Source organism: Sarcophilus harrisii, chromosome 6, assembly GCF_902635505.1.
Source record: "Sarcophilus harrisii chromosome 6, mSarHar1.11, whole genome shotgun sequence".
Lineage (NCBI taxonomy): Eukaryota > Metazoa > Chordata > Mammalia > Dasyuromorphia > Dasyuridae > Sarcophilus > Sarcophilus harrisii.
This window is the reverse complement of record NC_045431.1, coordinates 252073896-252095412: the sequence shown is the minus strand read 5'-3', so window position 1 is coordinate 252095412 and position 21517 is coordinate 252073896. Positions and strand designations below refer to the sequence as shown.

The following is a 21517-nucleotide window of genomic DNA, read 5'->3' as shown; positions in this document are numbered from 1 at the left end:
CCATGTATATAATCTCCCCAGATCATCTACCCCTCTTACCTCCTTTATTATTTTGGACACCAGTATCTTCCTTGGTTGCCCAAGGTATCATCCTCAACATGTCACTCTCTCTCAGGCTCCCATGTTCATTCACTTATAAAGTTCTTGAGTATTACTTTGATGCTCATATACTCCTATATGTTCATTTCTCTTCTCTGAAACTTCCATCACTTTGGTCTAAATCCTCAGCACCTTTGCCTAGACTCTGGCAATTTGTTTCCTCCTTATTCTCTTTGATAGAAGGAACTAGGGAATTTGGTTCATTTTTCAATAGAATGTCAAATTGTTCTTCCCAAAGAGAATTCCAGATCATGTCACTTTCCACAACCACACTCAACAATATTTTTTAAGTTGCTCCCTATTACCTCAAGATTAAATATAAAATGATCTTCTGGCCTTTTAAAGTCCTTTCTAGCTTCATTCAAGCCTATCTTTTGGGACTTCTCATACCTCACTTCCACTGATTTGCTCAAAGGCATCTTGGTGGCACAGGAACATGTAAGGTGGACTTTGCATGAGGAAGATGAGTTCAAATCTAACCACTGACATTTAGGCCTTGTGTAAACTTTGTCATCTCACTTAATTTCTGCCTGTCCCAGTTACTGTGGGATAAAATCACATCTTTCAGGATGATTGTGAGGTTAAAATTAGCTATTTGCTAATCTTTAAACATTATAAAAAGCCATTGTGGTCATTTTTCTTACTGTATGATTCAAAGTCACTGGCCCCATGTTTTTCCTCAAACATGACACTTCATCTCCTCACTCTGGGCATTTTCACTGGCCTCTTCCAATGTCTGGAATACCTTACTCCTTCATTTCTATCTTCTGACTTGTCAAGCTTTCTTCAAATCTCATGTAAAATCCCATATTACTTACCTTTCCAAATTCTCCTTCTTATGTGTACCTTCCTTCTCTTACTTAACTCTAATTTAACACACACACACACACACACACACACACACACACACACGGAGGAATACATGTACATATACATGAATTTCTGACATATATACATATGTACTATAAATATTATATTTTATAAATTCAGATGTGTCATATAGTATTATGCCATCGTTATCAATGATACTATGTAATTTAACATCAGTTAAATACTTAGTTAAATACTTTAAAAAATGTCTTCTTCAGTGTCCAATTCATGTTACAAATGGAATGATATTTTAAAAGTTTAAAGAAATATTAAACTAGGAAATTTCAACATGGCTTCTGTTCTTTTGAGAATGTTCTTTGGAGAATCATTATCTGCAGAAGGTAAAATTAGATACATTTATTTGACATTAACCAGCTAATGGACAGAAGCTCTGTTTTATCCATCTTGTAGATGAGAAGCATTCTAAAAGTCCTACGTCCTTCAGTTTTGCCAAAGAGTAAAATCTTCTATTTGTCTGGATTCTTTTTCAGAATAACAGAAAAGAAAACAAAGTAGACATGATGGAAAGCAATTACTACAACCCAAGGGAATTCATCTTCCTGGGAATCACCAGTGATCCAGACTTAAAAGTCCCCCTTTTTGTTCTCTGCCTTATCATTTATTTGTTCATTGTTTTAGCTAATCTTGGGATGATCATATTAATCAGGATAGAAACCCAACTGCATTTACCCATGTACTTCTTCCTTAGTCACATGTCCTTCTGTGACCTCTGCTACCCCTCAGCCATTGGCCCCAAGATGCTGCTGGATTTCTTTGCCAAAGATAAATCCATTTCCTTCACTGGTTGTGCTCTGCAAATGTTCTTTGATTCTTTCTTTGGAGATTCCGATTGTTTGCTATTAGCAGTAATGGCCTTTGATCGCTACATGGCCATAAGCAACCCTCTGTTTTATACAGTAAATGTGTCTAGTCGGGTTTGCTACTCATTAATTACTGGTGTCTACATGGTGGGACTTACAGATACTCTAATCCATACTACTTTAACCTTCACAGTGAGTTTCTATAGGTCCAAAGAGATCAACCATTTCTTCTGTGATATCCCTCCCCTTTTATCACTCTCTTGTTCTGATACCCAGATCAATGAGCTGATGCTCTTCATCGTTTTTGGCTTCAGTGAAATGGTCACCATTTCAGAAGTCCTCATCTCTTACTGTTACATATTTTTGTCTGTGTTGAAAATCCACTCAACTGAAGGCAGAAGTAAAGCCTTTTCTACCTGTAGCTCTCACATAACTGTTTTTACTATTTTCCAGGGTACCGTCCTTTTTATGTACTTCAGACCAAGTTCTACACATTTACTAGACCAAGACAAAATGACCTCCTTGTTTTATACCCTTGTCATTCCCATGTTAAACCCCTTGATCTACAGTTTGAGAAACAAAGATGTGAAGAAGGCTCTGGGAAAGCTAAGAAACAAACTAACTTTTTAACTTAAATGTTTTAATCTCATTGGCTTGGAGACCCTGAAGAGAGTCTAAGAATATAAATGTAATGAAATCATCTAAAGTATAATCATCTAAAGTATACTGAAGTATTTATACCCTGTCAAGGTTTTTTTTATTGTTGTTGTTGTTTTATTAACATACACACAATCACAAAATTTCAGAGAGAGACAATGACCTGACGTTTAAATATGCTAAATTCTAAATTTTCTCTACAACAATTCTGTGAGTTTTCTGGATGTCCATATATTCCTTAAAGAGCAAATTTTTCCAAGAGAATTTACTTATAAAAAATAATATCCCTAAGCAAAAGTAGAAAAACTATATTATGGATAGTTAATATAATCTTTTCCTCTGTGACATTTTTCTTTTTATTTTATTTTTTTATTAAATAATTTTTTATTGACAGAACCCATGCCAGGGTAATTTTTTACAACATTATCGTTTGCACTCACTTCTGTTCTGATTTTTCCCCTCCCTCCCTCCACTCTCTCCCCAAAATTGCAAGCAGTCCTTTATATGTTAAATAGATTACAGTAGATCTTGGATACAATATATGTGTGCAGAACCGAACAGTTTTCTTTTGCTCAGGGAGAATTGGATTTAGAAGGTATATATAACCTGGGAAGAAGAACAAAAATACAAGCAGTTTACATTGATTTCCTAGTGTTCTTTCTTTGGGTGTAGCTGCTTCTGTCCATCCTTGATCAACTGAAACTAAGTTAGATCTTGTCTTTGTTGAAGAAATGCACTTCCATCAGAATACATCCTCATACAGTATCATTGTTGAGGTATATAATGATTTCCTGGTTTTGCTCATTTCGCTCAGCATCAGTTCATGTAAGTCTCACTAATCTTCTCTGTATTCGTCCTGCTGGTCATTTCTTACAGAACAATAATATTCCATAACATTCATATACCACAGTTTACTCAACCATTCTCCGCATCCATTCATTTTCCAGCTTCTGGCCACTACAAACAGGGCTGCCACAAACATTTTGGCACATACAGGTCCCTTTCCCTTCTTTAGTATCTCTTTGGGGTATAAGCCCAGTAGAGACACTGCTGGATCCAAGGGTATGCACAGTTTGATAACTTTTTGGGCATAGTTCCAAATTGCTCTCCAGAATGGCTGGATATATTCACAATTCCACCAACAATGTATCAGTGTCCCTGTTTTCCCACATCCCCTCCAACATGAGAGATCTCTTTTTAATGGGCAATCATGAGACATTATTTTGTTTAACCTGTATCTTATATAATGACAGTATACCATTAAAATCATCATCATGGGAATAGAATGCTGGATGATAAATGCTATGATTGAATCAAATGTCAACACTGGCACTGGAATGTAACTATTGAAAAACATTTATCCTCTCTAAGTCTCAATTTCCTAAGATATAATATCAGCACAATCATGCCCATATCCACAAAATCAGGATATGATTTTGATCCTACCTATGATTTCATTTATTTAAGAAGATATAATTAAGGAATTAAAACCTGCGCCAATTTAGATGAGAAGTTCTTACTGACTTAGGGTAACACAGTCATTTATGTCTCAAAGATGGTATTGAACTCATCACCAAAGAGCAAGTATCTAAGGTTCCTGGGGTCATCAAACTTTTTAAATAGGGGCTAGTTCACTGTCCCTCAGACTGTTGGAGGGCTGGACTATCGTAAAAACAAATAGTTTGTTTTGTGGGCCTTTAAATAAAGAAACTTCATAGCCCTGGGTGAGGGGGATAAACCTCCTTACCTGCTGCATCTGGCCTGAAGATTATGCTATCAATTTATTGTGATGCTCAAATTTCAAAAATATTTTTACTTGTCAATATTAACACTACAAATGGATCCTCATTTTTTTTAAATGTATGTTAGAGAAAATGGAACCTTCTGTGACATATTGTCTTTAATTATGTAAACCAGAATTGCTGGTTATTAAATAATTGTATTCTTATAATTTCTAATTATCTCAACATTTTCTCTCTGGGAGTTTCTTAATCAAATACATAAGGAAAATATAGGCTTTTTTATGTCTACATTTCAGCCTCTCTCTCCATTTCTCTATTGTAATATAGTTAATAATTCTTTCATTATCCTGATCTCATTTGCAAAGAAGAATATTAAATTGAAAATTACATAAAACCAGATTTTCATTGAGATTAAGAATTGCTTATATTGGATTGGAGTGAATTAAAACAATATTCATGTTTGTGCGCCCCAGTTTAAAATATGAGAGAGGTAAAGAAAAAGAGAAAGAGAGAGAGAGAAAGTAAAAGAAACAAAGACAGAAGGACAGAGTGAGAGACAAAAAAAGTGTGAGCAAAAACACTGAGATACTCTGACCTTAAATGTTCATGGAATACTTTTTTTTAAATTAAAGCTTTTTATTTACAAAGCATATGCATGGGTAATTTTTCCAACATTGCTTCATGTAATACTTCATGGAAGACATGAACCTTGAAGCCCAGATTTGAGTGGGGACAAGTTTTTTTTTCAATGGATATTTGAGAAAATGTACCATCTTGCTTTATTTGAAGAGTTTGCAAATTATGATTATGAATTATTATACTGTCACATTCAACAAATATATTTATTGGTCTTGCTAACCTACTTTTTATTGTTGTAATTTTCTCTCTTTTACATGCATTCATACAAGCAATTAATCTCTGAGGAGACTAGAAAGGAAAGTTTTATCTGGAATTGAAAGTAATAACAATATAAAACATCAATTTTGAGTTAAAATCAAATAATGTATGGAAAACATTGTATAGGTAGTATGAAGTAGGAAGGGGATTAGACGGGAAAGCAATACCATTGGTATAGATGTGGAAAATCAAAAATGATTTTAATTCTACACTTATGTTAGCATTGACTGTGGGGTATATTTGGTATAATAATAGTTCATGGGCTTCACCAGATGCTTCTCATATGAATGAAGATTGGGAGATATATTTTAGTAGGTGTATAAAAGGATACCAAACTATAGTGAGATAATATTTTAGCAAGAGAATCTGCAGGATCAACTATTCCAACCTTCTTCTTTTATAGATAAGGAAACAAAAGCCAAAAAAAAAAAAAAAAGCCAAAGGACTTAGGTTTTTGAAGACAGCAAAAGGCAGTCTTTAAAGCTCTCTTTCTCTTTTGCCAAATTCATTTGTTTCTTATATTATGGGAACTGAATAAATTTCTTGATCCTTACAGAAGAATATTTACCTATGCTATAAAAGAAAATAAACTCTGAAGACTCTAAAAAGCTTAGTTTTAACTTAAGTTATATCTTATCCTATCTGTATATTCTCTCTTTTTTTTTTATTTAATAGCCTTTTATTTACAGGTTATATGCATGGATAACTTTACAGCATTAACAATTGCCAAACCTCTTGTTCCAATTTTTCACCTCTTATCCCCCACCCCCTCCCCTAGATGGCAGGATGAACAGTAGATGTTAAATACATTAAAATATAAATTAGATACACAGTAAGTATACATGACCAAAACATTATTTTGCTGTATACAAAGAATCAGACTCTGAAATATTGTACAATTAGCTTGTGAAGGAAATCAAAAATGCAGGTGGGTATAAATATAGGGATTGGGAATTCAATGTAATGGTTTTTAGTCATCTCCCAAAGTTCTTTCTCTGGGCGTCTATCTGTATATTCTTGAATAAATGACTTAATCTATGGGCCATCTTTAGTTTAATGAGAAAAGGGCATATATGAAACTGTCTAAAAGATGACAGAAAATTTAACACATAAAAATAATCATCTGCAAGCATTACAGTGATACTGATCACTTATGCTGTTGTTTGACTAAAACCTTTGAACAATTCTTCTTGCAAGTTGAGAACTCAGTACCCTACTGTTGACTACACTAAAAAAAACTGAAGGGTGAATTACTTTAATCTACAGTGGATTCCGGGTATTTTCTGAAAAGTTTGGTGTTGAGAAAGATTTGCTAACCCAGCTGGTTGGCTAAAACCTTGAAGGAAAATACAGAATTGCACAGAAATGCACATTCCATAATGATTCTAATAATAATATGTGTCTTGATGATAAAATAGGGACCAAATTAAGGAGTTCTGGGGAAATATTTCCTAGAAGGAAAGCTCAAAATGGATTATATATGTAGATATATACAAACCAATATTATATATAAATTATGAGTAGATGTACATATGTGTAAAATAGATGAACTAGTCATTTGGGAAATAATTTCACCTAATTGTTGTGGGTCTCTTTGGAGTATGCTAGAAGTGTAAGGGAAGGGGAACTGGGTCTCCCTAAAGATTCTAAATTTGATAAAAAATAGTGTAAATTGATCTGAATGTATATATGTGTCTCATTATTAAAAATACTCTTCTTACCTATATCTTCCCCATACAGTTGCTAAAAAAATAATAATCTTGTTATATAATTGATTAATTGTAAGACAAGTTAGAGAGGAAGTTTTTGCCAAGATAAATGCTAGGTCTTGCAAAATAGGCTATTACTTGACCTGTTTCTCAGAGGTGGAAAAGACATAATGAGCCTTAGCAGAAGAGACCATATCATGAAAGCATTTAAGAAGTACTTTGATATTTTAAAAAACACTTTCCTCATTAATAAATTTATGAGGTAGAATTGATTTCATTTTATAAATAAAGAACCAAATGTTCAAATATCTTTATTGACAGAAAGTTGGTTATAGACCTAGTAATATTGGCACCAGAATTCAGAACTAATTGACTGCACTGACCCCTCAAGCATCAGATGCTAGAAAAACCACAATATTCTCTACATTTCCCATTTCAAATAAGTTGTCCATTTCTTCCTTTTTAACCTTTCCAAGATGTTCCCTAATTTTCTTTCTAACAAGGAATAAAACGATTTTCATTCCCTAGTGAAATTAGGAAAATGATTGGATAACATATACAAAAATCATAACCTTTGTGCTTCATCCACATCACTATTCTGGTTGTGTCTAAAGGTAAAGATTCAATGACAATGAGGTCTTTTCATATTGGGTTCTTTATATATACTTTATTATGCTATCAACATAAAAATGTTTTCAACTTTCATTGTTCCCCTACCTTAACAACAAAATATAATTTCTTCCGATATTAAGAATTTTATTCCCATTCAAAGTAGATAGATGTCCTATATTTCCCAGCCACAAATTCACTCCTCTCTTCAAATTACCCATTTCATACTTCCAAATCTTGAAAGATACCTTTCAAGAAATTATCAAAGAAAATCGTCCCTGTATTCTAGGACCAGAGATGAAAAAAAAAACATAATCTACTGATCACCTCCTGAATGAGACACACACACACACACACACACACACACAGGCAGAGAGGGAGAGTCAGAGATACAGAGAAACAGAGAGTGACACACACTCACACACACACACACACACACAGAGAGGGAAAGAGAGAAAAAGAGAGAAAGAGACAGGAAGGAAGAAACTGGACACACACATTAATTGAATATGATGGGATGGTGTCTAAAAATATTAAAATGAAGGCATGAGAGAGGGATGTTCTAGGAGAAATGGAAACAGGGAGATGGAATGGGGTAAATCATGTCATAAAAAATAAGCCAAAACAAAGATATTAACTGAAAAGGGAAAAAAGTGGAAAGTAAGGGGCAGCATGAACCTTATTCTAATAAGAATTACTTCAAATGAATTGGGTTAAAAAAACCCTATAATTACCATATAAGAAAGTACAAAGGGAATGTGAGAGAAGACTGGATGAAAGGAGGAGGATTCTGGGAAGACGTTAAAGAGCAGTGTAGTTTTCCCACAAATAAAAAAAATTTGGACTCAGAGTGAACATAAGCTGGTTAAAAACAAATAAAGCTTGGGGTAGGACAAAAATGCTCCTGGAAGAACCTGAATAAATATGCCTGGCTGCAGATTAAGCCCTGTGAAGTTCAAAAATTTCTGGGCTAACTCCACAGAAATATCCAGCTGGGAGGCCGGGGTCTAGCTGAGGTCAGTGGGAACCACAGGAACTTTCATCAACTGGAAGCACACAGAGTTTGGGTCTGAATCTGGCCAGACTGAGGAAACCTCTGCTTGTTGGAATACATGGGAGAACTGTTGGAATACTAGCAAGCCCCCTGCCAGTGGCTGCTGGACATCCAACCCGGACCTGCACAATGGATCTCCTTTTGTGAGAGGATGATAGAAAGAGACTGAGAGACAGTTACTTTTCTATGACCTCTCAAGAGGCTGTTGCATTTTCTGACCTTCCTTCTCTTCCCTCTACCTCCAATTTATCTCATTCCCAGTCTGCAACACCTATGTGAGCAAAGGCTGCCTTGCAACTCCTTCAGATGTTATGATCCACAGCTGTAGAGGCTCTTGGAGAATTGACCTATCTCTTAACATCTGCTGATGAAGAATGTCAGGTCTAGCTGGGCTATTAAGAAAGAACTAATACACTGGGAGGGCAGAAGCAGTGGGGAAAGTATGGTGCTGGTGGGTTCCTTTCCTTTTTTTTGGATCTCTATGGGATACAGGCCCTGTAGAAGCAATGCTGCATCAACTGGTATACACAGTTTCAGAGCCCTTTCAGCATCTTTTCCAATTGCTCTCCAGAATTGTTGAATCAGTTTACAACTCTACCAGTGATGTATTATTGTCCTACTTTTCCCACATTTCCTCCAACAACCATCATTATCTTTTCCTGTCATCTTAGCCACTCTAAGAAGTATGAAGTAGCATTTCAGAGTTGTCTTAACTTGCATTTCTCTGATTAATAGTGATTTAGAGCACCTTTTCATATGACTAGAACTGGTATTAATTTCTTCATCTGAAAATTGTGTGTTCATATCTTTTGACCTTTTGTCAATTGTAGAATGTCTTGGATTTTTATGAAATTGAGTCAGTTTCCTATATATTTTGGAAATGAGGCCTTTATCACAAACTTTGAATGTTAAATTTTTTCCCAGTTTATTAATACTATTCTAATCTTATCTACATTGGCTTTGTTTAATAGAAAAAATATTTTTTTCATTTAATATTTAAATAATCAAAATTATCCATTTTGTATTTTATAATGAACTCCATTTCTTATTTGGCCACTAATTCCTTCCTTCTCTATAGATCTGAAAGGTAAATTATCCTTTGTTCTTCTAATTTGTTTATAATACTACTCTTTTTGTTTAAATCATGAACCCAATTTGACCTTATTTTGGGATATGCTATTTGGTGTGGGTCACTGCCTACTTTTTGCTATACTAGTTTCCAATTTTCCCAGCAGTTTTTTTTTGTCAAATAATGAGTTCTTATCTCACAATTTAAGGTCTTTAGCTTCCTCAAACTCCAGATTCTTACAGTAATTGACTAATTTGCCCTGGGAAACTAACTCATTCCACTGATCAACTACTCTATTTCTCAACTAGTATTAAATGAGTTCAATGACTTGTGTTTATGATATAATTTTAGATCTGGTAGAGCTGATGACTTAATTTGCAATGGTTTTCATTAATTCCCCTGAAATTCTTAACTTTTTGTATATCCAGATGAACTGTTATTATTTTTTTTGACTTTTATAAAATAATTTCTTGGGAGTTTGATTAGTATGGCACTGAACTGGTAGATTAATTTAGTAATATTATCATTTTTATTATATTAGCTCAGCCTACCCATGAGTAATTCATATTTTTCCAGTTGATTAGATCTGACTTTATTTGTGTGGAAAATGTTTTACAATTGTATTCATATAGTTCCTGACTTGGCAATATTATAGATTGTCTATAGTTATTTTCATGGAAATTCTCTTTGTATTTCTTGCTGTTGGACTTTGTTGGTAACATATAAAAACATTAATAATTTATGTGGATATTTTTGTATCCTGCAACTTTGCTAAAGTTGTAAATATTTTCTAGTAGGTTTTTTAGTTGATTCTCAAGGATTCTCTAAGTATACCATCATATCATCTTCAAAATTTGGTATCCTCATTGCCAACTCTAATTCCATTAATGATTTTTTCTCTTATGGCCGAAGCTAACATCATTAATACAATACTGAACAGTAATGGGGATAGTTTGCAACCTTGTTTTACCCCTGATTTTACTGGAAGTAGTTCTAGTTTATCTCTATTACATATGATGCTGGCTGTTTGCTTTAAATAGATACTATTGATAATTTCAAGAAAAAAAATTTCAATTATGTCCATGAATTGTTGTTCTACCTATTCATTCTTTTTTATCAGTTTTAATTTTCCTGTTAATTTCTCTTTTTTCTCTCTGCCTTTATTATATGTAATTTTTCTTGCATCATGATTTGAAAAAAACACTCATTTAATATTTCTGCCTTTCTGCATTTAATTTTGAGGAGTGTATGCCCTAATGCATAGTAAATTTTGTGTTGGTTCAGTATAGTATAAGTATAGTCCCTTTTTGTCTCAATCAATTTTTCTAAAATATAATCATTATCTAAAATTTTCTAAAATTCTATTTTCCTCCTTAAATTGAAACAGCTAGGAGATATCAAGTCACACCTCTCAGATTAGCTAATAGACAGGAAAAATTAATAATAAAGATGGGAGGAGAGGGTGAGAAAACTGAGACACTAATGATGTCAGTGCAGTTCTGAAATGAAGAAGATCTAACCATTCTAGAGAACAATCTGAAACTTTATCAAAAAAGCTATAAAACTGTATATCCTTTGATCCAGCAGTGTATTTATCCCAAAGTATAAAAAAAAAGACAGAAAAGAGATCCACATGTGCAAAAAACATTTGTGAGGTCTCTTTACATAATTGGAAAATGAGTAAGATGCCTGCAATTGGGTAATGAATGACTGAATAATTAATAGCAGAAGAAGAAGATAGTGGAATATTAGAGGCCATTACAAAAAAGCATGTTAAGAACGAAGACAGTCTTGTACGGCTAGTGCTTTGAAATATATTTCATTTACACAAATACAGAAGATTATGCAGGATTAATTGAGAAAAATGTATTATCTTACACTAGTTCTTTATATTTGGAAATATATCATAGATGTATTCTCCTTTGCTCTTCATCACAACCAAGGAAAAAGGTGTTGGAAAAAATAAAGTCTTATCCAAGATCACACAGGTAAGTAAGTATCTTTGCTAACATCTGAACTGAGATCCTCTATAAAATGAAAATATTTGGTCTGAGGTTTGTTAAATTACATATGTATTCATATATTCTTTTTTGAGGCAAAGTTCCTTCATCATCAAATGGAAATAATAATAATAAAACCTTTCTTATCTCCCTAGGAGAAGGATTGTTCTATGAAATCAATAATAATTGTGAAGTGCTAAATTAATTTTAAAGAATATTATGTATAGGTGGCCTCTTCACACACATAGTGATATACAATAATACATAATAATAAAGATGTTTGTACATAATAATTGTGTTTCAAATGAAATTGAATTACTTCCTCAGATATTGTAAGGTTTAGTATTCATGATCAGTTAGATCATGAGCTTTCACCACCACTCTTCTCACTTCAATGAAATCTTGATGAGCATATTTCATTACCAACATAAAAAGGCTCTATGAACTGAGCTTTCCATTCAGACATTAATCTAATTAGAGAAAGTACTATAAATTTAAAGTGAAAAGATTTTTCCCATTGAATCCTGACATCCTATAAATCATTGCATCATTCAGAGAGAAGAAAAACAGTGTTTTCCCTTTTGGTGTAACTGTGTAGTAAATTAGTCACATGTTCTCATAAAACGCACGAAGATAGACAGAGACTTCTTGTGCAGATCCCAAATGACACTAAATAAAATCAATTCTCTATACACTAGGATCAAGTGAGCATGGTGAACGTTTTGTCAGGTAAGTTTAAAAATTCTTAAGAGATGCTATAGTAGAATTGTGATATCAGAGGACACTGACAAAAAGGTAAACACAAGTGTTAAGTCTAAAGATTTGTAAATAATGCTTTCTGCCTGAGGCTTGATGATTGTGACTGAGATAAACTGATGTCAAAGAATAGAGATTGTGTTTCCACTTAAAGAACCAAAATTGAACTCTTCTGAATGAGAAATGAATATAATTTCTTAGTACATCTTTAATGGAGTCTCAAGACACCATTTTCTATCTTGGATTTTTTTAAAATGTAAAATATTTTTATTGGCTTCATATATATACCCTAGGTTCTTCCAAAAAATTTTGAGTAACACATTGAAATTTCATATTGTTCACATAAAACATCAGAGCAGATTGCTTCTCTCATATACTTCTCTAATTTCTTCCCTAATAATCATACATGCAGGCACACACACACATACACACCCACACACTCTCTCTTTATTGTTCTTGTATGTATTTAGATTTAGTTATGACAGCCACACATTATATATGTATGAATGTTCATCAGTTTATATGTTTGTGTACATAAATACATGCATACACACATTTAAACATACACATATCTCTGTATATAATATTACTAGCCTTTGTAGATTTGATCGAGGTTTGTCATATCATGAAAATCTGTGCTGTTTTATTGCTGCTTTGCTCTACCTATCACCTCCAAATAACCCATCACTAATTGATGACTATTATGATTATAAATATGATTATTTTGAAAATATTAACTATTTATTTGTTTTTATATTTACATACTAACTTCTTCCAAAAGATTTTGAGAACCAAATTAAAATTACATTTTGTTCACAAAAAAAAAATAGAACAGATTGTTTCTCTCCTTTATGCATCTGTTTTTTGTCAGCCACTCATATCACTAATTTCAGCCCTAAAATTCACACACAGATATACATTAGTCTTGTGAGATTTCCGTTTTAATTATATGACAACCATACACTATATATGTATGAATGTTTATCAGTATATATGTTTGTGTATATACATATGCATATTTGTACGTACACATGTATGTCTATCTAAAATCACTAGTGTTTGTAAATTTGATCAATGTACCAAAGCTAATAAGGCTTGTCACAGCAAGAAAATATGTGCTTTTTTATTGGTACTTTCCTTTATCAACCCATTCCAAATCATCCATCACTAAACACTAACAAAGGACTAAATGACACCTTATTCCATAGTATTGGTTATATTTTTTTTCATCTATTTCATAGGTTTCCTTTCTTGATTGTTAAAGGTCCACTCATGTGTATCAGTTTATATTCCCACCTATAAAAACTGTGGCACATTAGTATTATAACCACATACTATGAAGAATTAACAAAAAAAAAAAAAGATGGAAAGCCTGTCATAAATTATTAGAGAAACTGAAATGTGAGATATCTTCTAGGGTTATGCAAAAACCTTAAGGAAATTTAAGACTAAAAGATGAACAAATTGATATCATAGTTCTTGGAAATGAGAACCACCAAATTTGATCATTGGCTTACGTATCATTATAGAAAGAATTTTCACTGAAGGAAGTCCTCTTACTACTTTTCATTAGATTCTCTTTTGCAATTTGTTATCTCACAGAGATGTTTGGATATTCTGAGTGGCTAAGTGATATATTCAGGATGATATAGATAATATATATATATATATATATATATATATATATATATACGTATATATATATATATATACATATATACACACATATATATATACATACATACACACACACATATATCAAAGGTAGGATTTGATCCGAGATATATTTTTAACTCTGAGACCAATGCTATAAACATTGATAAATCAGGGTTGTTGTTTTTTATGACACAGGGGATTGGTATTTAAAAACATTTGTTAAATTGAGTGGATAGTAACAGATAATTCACAAAGTATAACATGAATTCTTTCTTTTTAACCTCAACACAAAACTGTATACAAGATTCTATATTCGTAGTATCCCATTTTTTACAATTGAACAAACTGAGACTCAAGAGGCTCCCTTTAATTGTTCACATTCATGGACCCAATTTGTGGCAGAAGAAGAATTTCCTGACTGACACCTATCTGGTACTTACCACAAAATATAGTGTCTCACTGTCCAAATAGCCAGCATTTAAGAAACCTTTATGAAATTCAGTGCCTATTAATGAAAAATGATTCAGCACTTGTACAAAACTGAACATGAATAAATTCTTTTAATACTGACAATAAGCTGTTTTGGAAGAATCGCCATGTTTATAATCTCCCCAGATCATCTGCCCCTCTTACTTCCTTTATTATTTTGGACACCAGTATCTTCCGTAGGTTGCCCAAAGTATCATCCTCACATGTCACTCTGTCTCTCAGGCTCCCATGTTCATTCACTTGTAAAGTTCCGGAGTACTACTTTAATGCTCATATATTCCTATATATTCATTTCTGTTCTCTGAAACTACCATAACTTTGGTCCAAATCTTCAGCATTTCTGCCTAGACCCTGGCAATTTGTTTCCTCCTTATTCTCTTTGCTCTAAGGATAGAGGGAATTTGATTCATTTTTCAATAGAATGTCAAATTGTTCTTCCTAAAGAGAATTCCTGATTATGTCACTTTCCATAACCACAGTAAACAATATTTTTTAAGTTGTTCCCTATTACCTCAACATTAAATATAAAATGATCTTCTGGCCTTTTATATTCCTTTCTGGCTTCATTCAAGTCTATATTTTGGGTCGTATCATACCTCACTTCCACTGATTCGCTGAAAGGCATCTTGGTGGCACAGAAAGCTGTAAGGTAGATTTTGAGTGAGGAAGATATGTTCAAATCTAGCCACACACATTTAAACCTTGTGTAAACTTTGTCGTCTCACTTAATTTCTGGCTGTCCCAGTTACTGTGGGATAAAATCACCACTTTCAGGATGATTGTGAAGTTAAAATTAGCACTTTGCTAATATTTAAACATTATATAAAAGCCATTGTGGTCACTTCTCTTACCATATGGTTCAAAGCCCCATGTTCTTCCTCAAACATGACACTCCATCTCCTCACTCTGGGCATTTTCACTGGCCTCTTCCAATACCTGGAATAACTTGCTGCTTCATTTCTATCTTCTGACTTGTCAGGCTTTCTTCAAGTCTCAGCTAAAATCCAAATTCTCCTTCTTATGTGTACCTTCCTTCTCTTACTTATCTCTAATTTAACATCACACACACACAGGCCAACATGTACATATATAGGAATTAATGACATATATAATATGTTTGTATATTCTTTACTATAAATAATATATTTTATATATACAGATATGTCTCATATAGTATTATATCATCATTATCAATGATACTATGTAATTTAAACATCAGTCTCCTGTGATACTAAAAAAAAAATGTCTTTTTCAGTATCTAATTCATGTTACAGATGAAATGATATATTAAAAGTTTAAAAAAAATATTAAACTAGGAAATTTCTACATGGCTTCTGTTCTTTTGAGTACCTTTTTTGAAGAATCATTAACTGGAGAAGATAAAATTAGATATATTTATTTGACATTAACCAGCTAATAGACAGAAGCTCTCTTTTATCCATCTTGCAGATAAGAAGCACTCTAAAAGGCCTACATCCATCAGCTTTACAAAAGAGTAAAATCTTCTATTTGTCTCGATTCTTTTTCAGAATAACAGAAAAGAAAACAAAGCAGGGATCATGGAAAGCAATTACTCCAACCCAAGTGAATTCATCTTCCTGGGAATCACCAGTGATCCAGACTTAAAAGTTCCCCTTTTTGTCCCCTGTCTTATCATTTATTTGGTCATTGTTTTAGCAAATCTTGGGATGATCATCTTAATCAGGATAGACACCCAACTGCATTTGCCCATGTATTTCTTCCTTAGTCACATGTCCTTCTGTGACCTCTGCTACCCCTCAGCCATTGGCCCCAAGATGCTGCTGGATTTCTTTGCCAAAGATAAATACATTTCCTTCACCGTTTGTGCTCTGCAACTGTTCTTCTGTTCTTTCTTTGGAGATTCCGATTGTTTGCTATTAGCAGTAATGGCCTTTGATCACTACATGGCCATAAGCAACCCTCTGCTTTAGACAGTAAATATGTCTAGTCGGGTTTGCTACTCATTAATTGTTGGTGTCTACATGGCGGGGCTTACAGATGCTCTAATCCATACTACTTTAACCTTCACACTGAGTTTCTGCAGGTCCAATGAGATCAACCATTTCTTCTGTGATATCCCTCCCCTTTTATCACTCTCTTGTTCTGATACCCAGATCAATGAGCTGATGCTCTTCATTGTTTCTGGTTTCATCGAAATGGTCACCATTTCAGGAGTCCTCATCTCTTACTGTTACATATTTTGGTCTGTGTTGAAGATCCACTCAACTGAAGGCAGAAATAAAGCCTTTTCTACCTGTAGCTCTCACTTAACTGTTTTCACTATTTTCCAGAGTACTATCCTTTTTATGTACTTCAGACCAAGTTCTACTCATTGACTAGACCAAGAAAAAATGACCTCTTTGTTTTATACCCTTGTCATTCCCATGTTAAACCCCTTGATCTACAGTTTGAGAAACAAAGATGTGCAGAAGGCTCTGCGAAAGCTGAGAAACAAACTAATTTTTTAACTTAAATGTTTTAATCTCATTGGCTTGGAGACCATGAAAATAGTCTAAGAATATAAAAGTGCAATGAAATCATCTAAACTGCAAGGGTCCTCAAAATTTTTAAATAGGGGACCAGTTACTGTCACTCAGAATGTTGGTGGGCCAGATTATAGAGAAAACAAAAACTTTGCTTTGTGGGGCTCTAAACAAAGAAATTTTGTAACCCTGGGTGAAGGGGATAAATGTCCTCAGCTTCCGCATCTGGCCCATGGTCTTTAGTTTGAGGACACCTCAATACTGAGGTACTTATGCCTGTCAAGTTTTTTTTTTTTTAATAGCATACAAACAACCACAAAATTTCAGAGAGAGACAATGACCTGATGTTTAAATATTCTAAATTCTAAATTTTCTCTACAACATTTCTGTGGGTTGCCTGGATGTCCATATATTCCTTAAAGAGTGAATCATTCCAAGAGAATACATATGAAAGAAAATAATATCCATAAGCAAAAGTAGAAAAAAGTATATTATAGATAGTAAATTTAATCTTTTCCTCTGTGACAGATCTCTTTTTATTGGGCAATCAGGAGAAGATATTTTTCTTTAACCTGTATCTTATATAATGACAGCATACAATTAAAATCATCATCATGGGAATAGAATGCTGAATGATATATAAGATGATTGAATCAAATGTCAGCACTGGCACTGGAATATAACTAACGAAAAACATTTATCCTCTTTAAATCTCAATTTCCTAAGTTATAATGTCAACACAATCATGCCTGTTTTGTTCATGTTACAGAGATATGGTTTTGATCAGACCTGTGATTTCATTTATTCAAGAAGATATAATTAAGGAATTAAAATCTGGACCAATTTAGATGAGAAGTTCTAACCCACTCAGAGTAACACTGTCATTTATGTCTCAAAGATGGAATTGAACTCATCACCAAAGAGCAAGTATCTAAGCTATCAATTTATTGTGATGCTCAAATTTCAAAAATATTTTTACTTGTCAACATTAATACTACAAATGGATCCTCATTTTTCAAGTTTATATTAGAGGAAATGGGATCTTCTGTGACATATTGTATTTATTTATGTAAACCATAATTGCTGGTTATGAAATAATTTTATTTTTATAATTTCTAATTATCTGAACATTTCACTTTCAGATTCTAAATCAAATACATATGGATAATATAGACTTTATGTGTAGTATTTCAGTCCCTCTCATCATTTCTCTGTTGTAATATAGTTAATAATTCTTTCATTATCCTGATATTCATTTGCAAAGAAGAATATTTAAATTGAAAATTATGTAAAACAAGATTTTCACTGAGATTAAGAATTGCCTATATTGGGTTGGAGTGAATTGAAACATTATCCATGTTTGTGCACCCTAGTTTAAAATGTGAGAGAGGTAAAGAAAAAGAAAAAAAGAGGGAGAGAGCCAAAGATGGAAAGAGAGAGAGAGAGAAAGAAACAAAGACAGAAAGACAGATTGAGAGACAAAAAAAAGGTGTGAGCACAAACAATGAGATACTCTGAACTTAAATGTTCGCGGAATACTTTTTTTTTATTAAAGCTTTTACTTGACAAAGCATATGCATTGGTAATATTGATTCATGTAATACTCAATGGAAGACATGAACCTTGCTCTGAGGTAGATAGAAGCAGAGATTTGAGTGGGTACAAGTTTTTTCAGTGGATATTTGAGAAAATGTACCATCTAGTTTTATTTGAAGAGTTTGCAAATTATGACTATGAAATATTATAATGTCACAATCAATAAATACATTTATTGGTGTTGCTAACCTACTTTTTATTGTTGTAATTTTCTCACTTTTACCTGCCTTCATACATGGAATTAATCCCTGAGGAAACTAGAAGGGAGAGTTTTATCTGGAATTGAAAGTAATAACAATATAAAACACCAATTTTGAGTTAAAATCAAATAATGTATGGAAAAATATTATATAGGTAGTGTGAAGTAGGAAGGGGATTAGAGGAGACAGCAATACCATTGGTGTAGATGTGGAAAATCAAAAATGATTTTAATTCTACAGATATGTTAGCATTAACTGTGGGGTATCTTTGGTACAATGATAGTACATGGGCTTGACCAGATGCTTCTCAGATGAATGAAGATTGGGAGATAAATTTAAATGGGTATATAAAAGGATACCAAGCTACAGTGGGATGGTATTTTAGCAAGAGAATCTGGAGGATCAACTATTCCAACCCTCTTGTTTTATAGATAAAGAAACAAAAGTCAAAAAAGAAAAATTCCAAAGGGCTTACTTAGGTTTGTGAAGAGAGAAAGAGGCAGAGTCAATCTTTAAAGCTCTTTCTCTGTTGCCAAATTCATTTGTTTCTTATATTAGGGGAATTGTATAAATTTCTTGATCCTTACAGGACAATACTTAACAGTATGCTATAAAAGGAAATAAATTCTAAAGACTCTAAAAAGCTAAGTTTTAATTTAAGTTATATCTTATCCTATCTGTATATTATTGAACAAATGATTTAATCTATGGGCTATCTTTAGTTTGATGAGAAAAGGGCATATACTAAGCTGTCTAAAAGACTATAGAAAATTTAACACATAACAGTAATCATCTGCTAGCATTGCAGTGATACTAATCATTTCTGCTATTTTCTGGGTAAAACCTTTGAACAATCCTTGCAAGTTGAGAACTCTACACCCTACTGTTGTCTACACTAAAAGAACTGAAGGGTGAATTACTTTAATCTACAGTGGATTCCTGATATTTCACCAGCTGACATTTTTGGTTGTTGAGAAAGATTTACTAACCTAGCTGGTTGGCTAAAACCTTTAAAGAAAATTGAGAATTGCACACAAATGCACATTCCATAATGATTCTAAAAATAATATGAGACGATGATAAACTAGGGAACAAATTAAGGGGTTCTGGGGCAGTATTTCCTGGAAGGAAGGCTTAAAATGGACTGTATATGTAGACATATACAAATCAATATTATATATAGCCTATGAGTAGATGTACATATGTGTAAAATAGATGAACTTGTCATTTGGGAAATAATCTCACCTAATTGTTGTGGCTTTCTTTGAAGTATGATAGAAGTGTAAGGGAAGGGGAATTGGGTGTCCCTAAAGATTCTAAACTGGATAAAAAAGTAGTGTAAATTGATCTGAATGTATATATGTATCTCATTAAAAGTACTGTTCTTAGTTATATCTTCCCCATACAATTACTGAAAAAAATAATAATCTTGTTATATAATTGATTAAATTTATTCTAAAGACTCTCCTCCACTGACAAAGAGAGAATAATTTTTAATTAATCAATCCACACTGATGGATTTATATTTTGCTTTGTGACTCAAATTGCCTAGTGCTTATTGATAAATTGATGAAATATATTTCTGACTTTGTTATTACCCTACCCAATAAAATTTAGTGTCTTTCAATTACTTTTAAAATCCAATATACACTTATTTCACATTTAAAATCTTTCATTATTTAATTACTTTATCTTTTATTTGATAATTTATTAAAATTTCTAAAAAGGATTTTTTATATCCATCCACCTGAATTTATTCCTTTTACCTTCCTGCCCTTTTATATGTGGAATATTTTTCTCTTTAAATTCACAAATTTGTGTTTTTTCTTTATACTACCCACCCAATTCCCATTTTAATTTTTTATTATTAATAATTTCTTATCTTATTTCTTGGAATCTTTAAAATTAATGTTAATAAATTTTTTAATTTCCTATTTTTAAATCCTTAATTTGCTTTTTATTCCCCTTAAATATTTTCAATCATTACAAAATGGAATTTTTTTTAAGGTATTTTAACAATTTAAGATTTTTCATCAAAATTATGTTTTCTTGAGATTTAAATATAATTTTTTTTGAATGTTCCTTTAAATCCTTAGGACGTAATTTTAGTCTAAAATTGTAAGAATTCATGTTGGTGTTTGGTAAAATAAAGAAATTAAGATTTCAATCCAAAACATTCTGTTCTAAAAAAAAATGTTTGGAAATGCCTTTAAATTCAAAATTCAAAAATTTTTTATGAAATATTTTAAAAAGATTTATTTTTCATCTTCTAAAAAATTTTAAAATTAAAAAAAATTTAAAACAAATTAAATTTACCATTCAAAATTTTTCAGGGATTTAAAAAAATTTATTATTTTCACAGGTTAAAAAATTTTTAAATTTAAAAAAATTAAAAATATTTCCAAAGATCCCCTCCATTTGGAAAAGTTAAAGGGAATTTAAATCATTATTTTCTGGTTAAATTTTCTTTACTGAAATTTTATTAAAAAGGGACTTTTCTCAAGAAATCCCTATCTAAATGAATAAGGGGGAATAAATATTCATTCCTAATTTTTTTTACAAATATAAAATAAAAACTTTGTTTACAGTAATACTTCTATTTCAAATAAGAAATAAAAATTTACATAAAATTTTTAACAAAGAAAATTAATATTGGGATTCTTTTCTTTATTTTATAAGAAAAAAGAGGGCTGAATTAAAAATTTTCAAAAACAAGGTTAGTGTGGATGTTTGCCTTTTCCTTGAATAAGATAAATTATTTCCCAAATGACATTTAAATTAAACTTTAA

The 21517-nt window shown here is 32.3% G+C and overlaps 1 protein-coding gene and 1 pseudogene across 1 annotated transcript; both read left to right on the top strand.

Annotated features, from left to right (window-relative positions):
- Nucleotides 1-1487: 1487 nt before the first annotated feature.
- LOC100914158 (olfactory receptor 5W2-like) lies at nucleotides 1488-2420 on the top strand. Its single transcript, XM_003774629.1, has one exon. The coding sequence runs from the start codon at nucleotides 1488-1490 to the stop codon at nucleotides 2418-2420; it is 933 nt and encodes a 310-aa protein (XP_003774677.1).
- A 13567-nt stretch (nucleotides 2421-15987) lies between these two features.
- LOC100921814 lies at nucleotides 15988-16917 on the top strand (annotated as a pseudogene).
- The last annotated feature ends 4600 nt before the right edge of the window (nucleotides 16918-21517 follow it).